The sequence below is a fragment of the Palaemon carinicauda genome, chromosome 19 (genome assembly GCF_036898095.1).
Source record: "Palaemon carinicauda isolate YSFRI2023 chromosome 19, ASM3689809v2, whole genome shotgun sequence".
NCBI classification, from domain to species: Eukaryota; Metazoa; Arthropoda; class Malacostraca; order Decapoda; family Palaemonidae; genus Palaemon; species Palaemon carinicauda.
This window is the reverse complement of record NC_090743.1, coordinates 66,073,068-66,083,821: the sequence shown is the minus strand read 5'-3', so window position 1 is coordinate 66,083,821 and position 10,754 is coordinate 66,073,068. Positions and strand designations below refer to the sequence as shown.

The 10,754-nt window shown below is 31.2% G+C and overlaps 1 protein-coding gene across 1 annotated transcript; it reads right to left on the bottom strand.

Moving 5' to 3' along the window:
* Window positions 1–2,108: 2,108 nt before the first annotated feature.
* On the bottom strand, window positions 2,109–2,516 carry LOC137659035 (troponin I-like). Its single transcript, XM_068394129.1, has one exon. It carries the CDS (start codon window positions 2,514–2,516, stop codon window positions 2,109–2,111), a length of 408 nt encoding a protein of 135 aa, XP_068250230.1.
* Window positions 2,517–10,754: the final 8,238 nt, after the last annotated feature.

Sequence of the window (10,754 nt, the reverse complement as noted above, 5' to 3'; positions counted from 1 at the left end):
AAACGATGGACGAAGATTTTTGAATGATGAAGAATGATTCTTGAATGAAAAAATGATGATTCTTGAATGATGAATATTGATTCTTAACATAAACAATGATTATTGAATGATGAATAATGATTCTTGAATGATGAATATTGACTATTAAATGATAAATGATAGTTCTTGAATGATGTATAATAATTGTTGAATGAGAAACGATGATTCTTAAATGATGAATATTGGCTTTTAAATGATAAACAGTGATTTTTGGAATGATGAATAGTGATTTTTGGAATGATGAATAGTGATTCCTGAATGATAAACGATGAATTTTGAATGATGAATAAGGATTCTCAAGGATAAATGCTAAAATTCGAAGGATGAATGATAATTCTTGAATGAAAAACGACAATTCTTGAATGATCAATATTGATTCTTAGGCTGCGTTCACACCAAGCGATTCAGTTTGATTCAATTCTTGGAGAATCTTATCGATTCATGATTTGTTTTGATCTGACACTTTAATTCCTATGGAACTGTTCACACCGAGCGATTCGAATTAATTCAAATCATGGCGATTCAGAATCAGTGATACGCGATGGTCCAATTTTTCATCAGTCACGGCGAATCAGTGGAGTGAGCAACATGCTACTGGACATCCTGATTAATTTAGTGAGAGAGAGAGAGAGAGAGAGAGAGAGAGAGAGACGTGCTGTTCATGATGCTGGTCATCCAGGTGGAATGCCTCACAAGGAAGGATCAAGGGGGATGGCAAAAAGGAGAGAGAGAGAGAGAGAGAGAGAGAGAGAGAGAGAGAGAGAGAGAGAGAGAGAGAGAGAGAGAGAGAGAGAGAGAGAGAGAGAAATATATATTTGAAATATTTATGCATATTTACAAATTATATATATATATATATATATATATATATATATATATATATATATATATATATATATATATCTATATATATACCCTGTATATATATATATATATATATATATATATATATATATATATATATATATATATATTTATATATATGTGTGTGTGTGTGTATGAAAATATGTGTATATATTTATATATATATATATATATATATATATATATATATATTTATATACATATATATATATATATATTTATATATATGCACTGTATATATATGAATATATATATATATATATGTATATACACACATATATATATATTTATACAAATATATATATATATATATATATATGTATATATATATATATATATATATATATATATATATATATATATATATACTTAAATATGTAAATATATTATCTATATATATATATACAGTATATATATATATATATATATATATATATATATATATATATACATATATATATATATATATGTATATATATATATATATATATATATATATATATATATATATATATATATATACGTAGATGTATATATACATACATACACACACACACACATATATATATATATATATATATATATATATATATATATATATATATATATATATATATATATATATATGGCACCACTGTGCAAGATATGAATTCTCAAGGCAAATTGCATTAATTGTTTCATTGCAATATTAAATGGCTAATGCCAAATGACGATTTTCATACTAATTTATCAAAATCTATTGCATAAGTCCCAAAGAAACATTAAATGATAAATATTATTATTACTAGTAGTGTTACCCGGCGTTGCCCTGGTATATTTGACCTTGGATTTGTAATGTGGCCATAAATACCTCCTCATTCACAAATTTTACTTCAAATGAAGTCTTCTGGAAAGCATTGTTGTATAGTTTTATGTTTTCAAGAAATTTTTTCGGATGGTGGGATGTTCCATTAAGATTTTTTTTCAGATATTCAGGAGGTTCAACTTACAAAGGCAGTCTACTTTTCCCTCCCCTGCAACACTATCCAGGAGGTTCATTCTTCCATTTCTGAGGATCACAGTGATTATATTGTTGAGACGTTAAGTCAATTCGTACTATGTCTTGTGTTTCATACGCCATTGTACAGGATTAAAAGGACGTATCTTTGCTACTGCATGCATGACTCTATCAATATGGCAACTATTCTGAGCTCCTTTCGACTTATTTAGGTTTCTTCGTTAGTTGATCTTCTTTGTTGATTATTTTCAAGGCGAGAATTTCTTTGGTCTTCATCGCGTGCTTCACGTCTAGTTGCCATTCTGCTTGCATTAGTGTTCCTTCTTAATAAATTTATCTGTTTTTCATCCTCTGCTTCATGACTCGCTGCCATTCTGCTTGTATTGGTGTTCCTTCTTAAATTCCTCTGCTCTTCATCTTCGGCTTCACGTCTAGCTGCCCTTCTGCTTGCATTAGTGTTCCTTCTTAATAAATTTATCTGTTTTTCATCCTCTGCTTCATGACTCGCTGACATTCTGCTTGTATTGGTGTTCCTTCTTAAATTCCTCTGCTCTTCATCTTCGGCTTCACGTCTAGCTGCCCTTCTGCTTGCATTAGTGTTCCTTCTTGAACCCATCTACTCTTCATTTTCTGCTTTATGGCTAGCTGCCATTTGCTAGCATGAGTTTTTCTTTGTTGTTCATCTTATGTCTCACATCTAGCTGCCATTCTTCTTAGGTTTGTTTCCCTCCGTAAGTTCTTCTGCTCTTCTGTTTCCTGCTATCTTTTTCTTTTCGCCGAATTTACTTTATCGGATTTAGCGAAGGAGAACCTCTTTTTGGGTGGCATCATTTTGTAGAAAACTGAAAAAAATATAAAAATTACATAGGACTCAATCATTAAATATTCAGTAGATTCTCTTCTTTTTTGGGTGGTATCATTTTGTAGAAAATTGAAAAAAAAGTAATAATTACACAAGACTCAATGATTAAATATTATGTAGGTTTTTGTACATTTTATCACATGGAAAAGAAAATCAATGTATGGTGTGTGTGGGGCAACACCTAAAATCAAATTTTCAGGACAAATTTCCAAATTGATATAGCCCCAAATAATCTCCTATGTCATACAATCTCTATGTCAACATTCATTGCAATTGGTTCATTATTACTGAATGCAGTTTAAGGGGGTTTGTAATTTTGGGGCCCGTAGACCTTCCAAGGTAGTTCTTGATCAAAATAAAAATAGCAACGTCAGATTTCTCGATTGATAAAGAAGTATTTTTTTAAAATGTAGAGTCTAGGGTGCTATCCCGCCTGATTTCACCTGATTTCATGTAATACAGTTTTAGGGGGTCTGTAATTATGGGGCCCATAGACCCCCCAAAATGGATCTTAATCAAAATGGAAATAGCAGCACTAGCTTTTTCGATAAAAATTACATGAGATTCGGTCATTAAATGTTCTGTAAGTTTCATGTACAATTTTTCTATATCGATCACGCAGAGACAGACACAGACAGACAATCACCAGATTTATTATTATTATTATGATTCCCCCATAGGGGAATACTATTGTTTTTGCTATTATTATTATTATTATTGTTTTTATTATTATTATTATTATTATTATTATTATGCTTTCCGCGCGTTTTTTTTCGCAAGAAATCTGAAATAATTATCATAGGTAGCCTATGGTAAGAATATGCCATAGACCCAGTTTAAGTGATCTTGACCTACTTTTCAAGGTCACAGGGTCTTTTAAAGCCAAAATTTGTAAAATTTGAAATTGCCATTAGGCCATTAGGCCTAAAGTATAAGCCATATGGCTAAGGGCCTTATGGACAATGATACAGAGGTAAATCCCCAGATAGTGCCCTACTTTAATGCAAGTAGGTTAAGGTCAAGGTCGCTAATGGCCAAACCGGCTCAAAACAGGTTTGTTTCCGAGATCTCAAAAACCGGAAGGCCCAAAGCCCTGATCTTAGTGGCATATGATGCCCTTTATATTTATCTAAGGTTAGCTTAACTTTTGTAGCGACTGCTTAATTGCTTTTTTTTAATATAGATTTCTAACTATTATTGACATTGCAGAAATTGTGACTTTGTCAATTTCTCCATGAAATACTGGTTTTTGGTCATAGCATGCTATAGTAAACTACCCCAAACATATGCATAAAACCTCCAAATCAAATATCATATTTGACCTTGACCCTCACTTTCATGGTCATATGGCTATTTCATGTGAAAAATTTGACGTGAGCTAAAAGTGATGTTTTTTTGTCACCCCCCACCCATTCGCACATGCTGTTTCAGAATATGGGGTCATATTTAACCCGTGACCTTCACATGACCTTGTAAGTGGCCATTGTCTTCAAGGTCAAAGGTCAACTTCTCTATATTTGTCATTTTTGCCTATGTTTTTTCTCCACATACCTGCTATTATACAGATAAATTGCTTTAAAATAGTTTGTTAACATAACTCAAAATTTAGTCAAGGGGTCATTAGGCCAATAAACCATTACACAATATCTTTTACTGATTGACGAAAGAATTTCCACACCTATTTTACAGGGGAATCCTCCGCCGCTGGCTTTAGCCAGTTGCAGTCGAGTTATTATTATTATTATCATTATTATTATTATTATTATTATTATTATTATTATTATTATTATTATTATTATTATTATTAGCCAAGTTACAACCTAGTTAGAAAAACAGGATGCTAAAAGCCCAAGGGTTCCAACAGGGAAAAATTGTCCATTGAGGAAAGGAAATGCAGAAATAAACAACCTACTATAATCTTTTCGGAGTTAGCATTTACAAAGGAAATACCATGAAAAAAAATATCGAAATCTAAGGCCTTTTTGCAGAAAAAAGCTCTGTATGATTCCATAGACAACAAGCCCTGCTACCGATAAAACCTAGAAATTGGTAGGACAAGCGATTACAAGAAATATCATCGAACCTACGCATTCCTCAAGGGAAAATCTCATAACAGTTTCTTAACAAAAGAGAGATGGAAATATCTTTATGTCAACACACTTCCTTTTCCTTTTTCAGTACTCTAATTTCCATGTCAGCCTTTGCACTACTCCCTGTTGAGTCTGTTGGTATGAACGACGATGATTCAAAATGAATCGAATCAAACAGTTTTCCATGAATTTAATCGAATCGAATTGTTAGGTGTTAACACAGCCTTAAATGATGAATATTGATTCTTAAATGATAAACGAGGATTTTTGAATGATGAATAACGATTCTTAAATGATAAACAATAATTTCTGAATGGGTAATAATGATTCTTAACTAATAAACGATGATTTTTGAAACATGAATAGTGATTCTTAAATGATAAACGCTTTATGAATGATGAATAATGATTCTTAAGTGAGAAACAACGAGTGTTGAATGATTAATTATTATTCTTAAGTGAGAAACAATGATTTATGAATGATGAATAATGATTCTTAAGTGAGAAACAATGATTTTTGAATGATTAATTATTATTCTTAAGTGAGAAACAATGATTTATGAATGATGAATAATGATTCTTAAGTGAGAAACAATGATTTTTTAATGATTGATTATGATTCTTAAGTGAGAAACAGTGATTTTTAAATGATGAATAAGGATTCTCAAATGATAAACGATGTTTTTGAATGATGAATAATGATTCCTAAATGATAAACGTTGATTTTTGAATGACTGATTATGATTCTTAAGTGAGAAACAATGATTTTTGAATGATAAATAAGTATTCTTATATGATAAACGATTTTCGAATGATGAATAATAATACCAGAATGATAAAAGATGATTCTTAAATGAGGATTTTTGATTTACAAATGATAAATGATGCTTTTTGAATGATGAATATTTGAAACCCATATGATAAACAATGAGTTTTGAATGATGAATATTGATTCTTGAATGTAAAACGATGATTTTTGAATGATGAATATTGATTCTTAAATGATAAGTGATTATTTTTGAAGGATGAATATTGAACCTTAAATGATAAACGATGATTCTTGAATAATGAATAATGATTCTTGAATGAAAAACGATGATTTTCTTTATGATAGATATTGATTCTTGAAAGATAAACGATGTTTTTTGAAGGATTATTAGTGATTCATAAAGGTTATATGAGGAATTTTGAATAATGTATAATGAATAGTGATTCTTAAGTGATAAACAATGATGCTTCAATAATGAATGAATAATGATTCTTGTATGAAAAACGATGATTTTTATATGATAAATATTGATTCTTAAATGATAAATGATGTTTTTTGAATGATGAATAATGATTCATAAAGGATAAATGATGATTTTTGAATAACGAATAATGATTCTTGAATGATACACAATGATTTTTGAAAGACGAAAAATTATTCTTGATTGAAAAACAATGATTCATGAATGCTGAATATTGATTCTTAAATGATAAACGGTGATTTTTAATGGATGAATATTGATTCATAATTGATAGATCAGGGGTTTTAAATGATGAATAATGACTCTCAAAAGAAAAAACGATGATTCTTAAATAATGGATAATGATTCTGAAATAATAAACGATGATTTTTGAATAGTGAATAATGATTATTAAATGATAAACGATGATTCCTGAATGATGAATAACGAATCTAAAGCGATAAACGGGGATTTTTGAATGATGAATAGCGAGTTTTAAGTGATAAACGATTATTCTTGATTGATAATTGATGATTTTGGAATTATAAATAATGATTTTAAATTTTTTCTTAAATAACCAATTCTACCTACAATCCAGATTTTGTTCTCTTCCAAGGTTATAACCAATTCTAACTAAAATTCCGAGTTCGTTCTTTTGCCAAGTTTATAATCACTTCTACCTAAATTCAAAGTTCGATCTCTGCCAAGGTCTTAACCACTTCTACCTACAATTCAGAGTTCGTTTTCTGCTAAGGTTATAAACATTTCTACCTTCAATTCAGAGTTCATCCTCTGCCAAAGCTATAAACACTCCTACTTAAAATTAAGAGTTCGTTCTCTGCTAAGGCTATAACTAATTCTACCTACAATTCAGTATGCTCTCTGCCGAAGTTATAACCACTTTTAACGAAAATTCAGAGTTCATTCTATCACAGGGTTATAATCAATTTTACCTACAATTCAGAGTTAATTCTCTGCCATGGCTATAACCAATTCTACCTAAAATTTATAGTCTGTTTTATTTCAAGGTTATAATCACTTCTAACTAAAATTCAGAATTCGTTTTCTGACAAGGTTATAACCAATTTTAACTAAAATTCAGAGTTCCTACTTTGACAAGGTTATATCCAATTCTACCAACAATTCCGAGATCGTTCTCTGCCAAAGTTATAACCACTTCTACCTAAAATTCAGAGGTCATTCTCTCATAAGGATATTACCAATTCTACCTACAATTCTAATAAGAAATTCTACCTACAATTCAGAGTTCATTCTATGCTAAGGTTATAACAACTTCCACCTACAATTCAGAGGTCGTTTTCTGCCAATGGTATACCTACTTCCACCTACAGTTAAGAGTTCGTTTTGTGCCAAGGTTATAACCACTTCTACTAAATTTTAGCGCTCGTTCTCTGCCAAGGTTATGACCAACTCTACCTACAATTCAGAGTTCGTTTTCTGGAAATGTAATAACCAATTCTAGCTGCAATTCAGAAATCCTTTTCTATGGTTATAATCACTTCTAACTATAATGCAGATTTCGTTCTCTGACTAATTCACCCTACAATTCAGAGTTAATTTTCTGCCAAAGCTATAACCACTCCTACTTAAAATTAAGAGTTCGTTCTTTGCTAAGGTTATAACTAATCCTAATCAAAGTTCGTTCTCGGCCAAGGCTATAACCAATTCTACCGCAAATACAGAGTTCATTCTCTCACGGTGTTTTAACCAATTCTATGTACAATTCACAGTTCATTTTCTGCCAAGGTTATAACTGATTCTACCTAAAATTTATAGTTCTTTTTATTCCGAGGTTATAATCACTTGAACCTAAAATTCAGAATTCGCTTTCTGACAAGGTTATAACTAATTTTACCTAGAATTCAGAGTTCCTTCTTTGACAAAGTTATAAACAATTCTACCAATAATTCAGAGTTTGTCCTCTGCTAAGCTTATAACCACTTCTACCTCCAATTCAGAGTTTGTTCATTGACAAGGTTATAACCAATTCTACCTACAATTAAGAGTTCGTTCTATGCCAAGGGCATAACAATTTCTACCTATAATTCAGCGTTCGTTCTCTGCCTATAACTACTTCTACCTACAATTAAGAGTTCGCTCTCTGACAAGGTTATAACTAATTCTACGAACAATTCACAGTTCGTTCTTTGCCCAGTTTATATCAATTCTACGTACAATCTAGTTTTAATTCTCTGACAAGGTTATAACCAATTCTACCTATAATTCAGAGTTCGTTTTCTGCCAAGGTTTTAACCACTTCTACCGACAATTCAGAGTTCCTTCTCTGCCAACGTTTTAACCACTTCTCCCAACAATTCACAGTTCGTTCTCAGACAGGATTATAACCACTTCTATCTATGAATCAGCGTTTGTTTTCTGATAAGGTTATAACCAATTATACCAAAAATTTATAGTTCGCTTTCAGCTAAGGTTTTAACCAATTCTTTCTACAGTACATAACTCGTTTTCTGACATTACTATAGCCACTTTTACCTAAAATTCAGAGTTCGTTTACTGATAAGGTTATAACTAATTCTACTTACAATTCAGAGTTCGTCCTGTGTCAAGGTTATGACCAATTCTACCTACAATTCAGAGTTCGTTCTCTGACAATGTTAAAACCACTTCTACTGACAATTCGGTTTGTTCTCTGACAAAGTTATAACCAATTCTACAAAAACTTTCACAGTTCGTTCTCTGAGAAGGTTATAACAAATTGTCCCTACAATTCAGAGTTCGGTTTTTACCATGGCTTTAACTAATTCTACCTACAATTCATAGTTCGTTTTCTAACAATGTTATAACATTGTCAACAATTCCTTCTCCGTTTTCTGCCGACGTTATAACCAATTCTACCTACAATTCAGAGGTCATTTCCTGCCAATATAATAACCAGTTCTATTTACAATTCAGAATTCATTCTCTGCCAAAGCTATAACAACTACCTAAAATGAAGAATTCGTTCTCTGCTAAGGTTATAACCACTTCTACCTAAAAGTTAAAGTTCCTTCTCTGACAAGGTTATAACCAATTCTACCAACAATTCACAGTTTGTTCTCTGCTAAAGTTATAACCACTTCTACCTGCAATTAAGAGTTCGTTTTCAGACAATGTTATAGCCACTTCTACAAAAAAGTTCACAGTTCGTTATCTGACAAGGTTCTAACTAATTCTACCTATTATTCAGAGTTCGTTCTCTGCCAAGGTTATAATCACTTCTACCTACAATTCACAGTTCATCCTCTCCCAGGGTTATAACCATTTCTACCTACAATTCACAGATTTTCTCTGCCAAGGTTATAACTAATTCTACCAACAATTCAGAGTTCGTTCTCTGCTAAGGTTATGATCAATTCGACCTACAACTTGGAGTTCATTTTCTGCTAAGGTTTTAAAAAGTTCTGCCAACCATTCATAGTATGTTCTCTGCCAAGGTTATAACCACTTCTACCAACAACTCACAGTTTGTCCTTTGGCAAGGATATACCATTTCTACCTTACAATTCACATTTTTCCTCTACTAAAGTTATAACCACTTCTACCAACAATTCAGAATTCGCTCTCTGACAAAGTTATAACCACTTCTACAAAAAAAAAAAAATCACAGTTTGTTCTCTGCCAAGGTTATAACCACTTCTACCTATAATTCAGATTTTGTTTCCTGCTAAGGCTATAACCACTTCTACCAACATATCATAGTTCATTTTCTGCCAAGGATATAACCACTTCTACCTACAATTCATAGTTTATTCTCTGACATGGTTATTACCAATTCTACCTATAATTCAGAGTTCGTTTTCTGTCAAGGTTCAAGCAATTCTATCTATAATTCATATTTCGTTTTCTGATAATGTTATAACCACTTCTACAAAAAATTCAGAGATCGTTCTTTGGCAAATATATGCTCAATTCTACCTACAATTCAGAGTTCGTAACCTACCATGGCTATAACCACTTCCTCCTACAATTCACTTTTCGTTCTCTAAGGCTATAACAAATTATACCTACAATTCAGAGTTAATTCAGTTTTTTTTTGCCAAGGTTTTAACCTATTTTACATACAATATTAAAAGTTTATCTGCCAAGGCTATAACTAATTCTACCCTGAATTCCTATTTCATTCTCTTCCAAGGTTATAACCAATTCAAACTACACTACAGAGTTCATATTTAGCCATGGGTATATCAGCTTTTACCTACAATTAAGAGTTCATTCTCTGCTAAGGTTATAACCAATTCTACCTACAATTCAGAATTCGTTTTCTGCAATGGTTATAACCTCTTCTACTAAAATTCAGAGTTCGGTTTTTGCCAAGATAATGCCCAATTCTACCTATAATTCTGAAATAGTTTCTGACAAGGTTTTAACTAATTCTACATACAATTCAGATTTTTATCACTGATAAGGTTATAACCAATTCTAACTACAATGAAGAATTCATTTTATGCCAAGATTATAATCACAATTACTTACAATTCAGAGTTCGTTCTCTGTCAAAATTATAACCTATTTTGCATACAATATTAAAAGTTGGTTAGCTGCCAAGGCTATAATAAACTCTAACTAAATTTTCGATTTAGTTCTCGTTCATGGTTATAACCACTTCTACCTACAGTTCAGAGTTCGTTTTCTGCCAATGTAATAACCTATTCT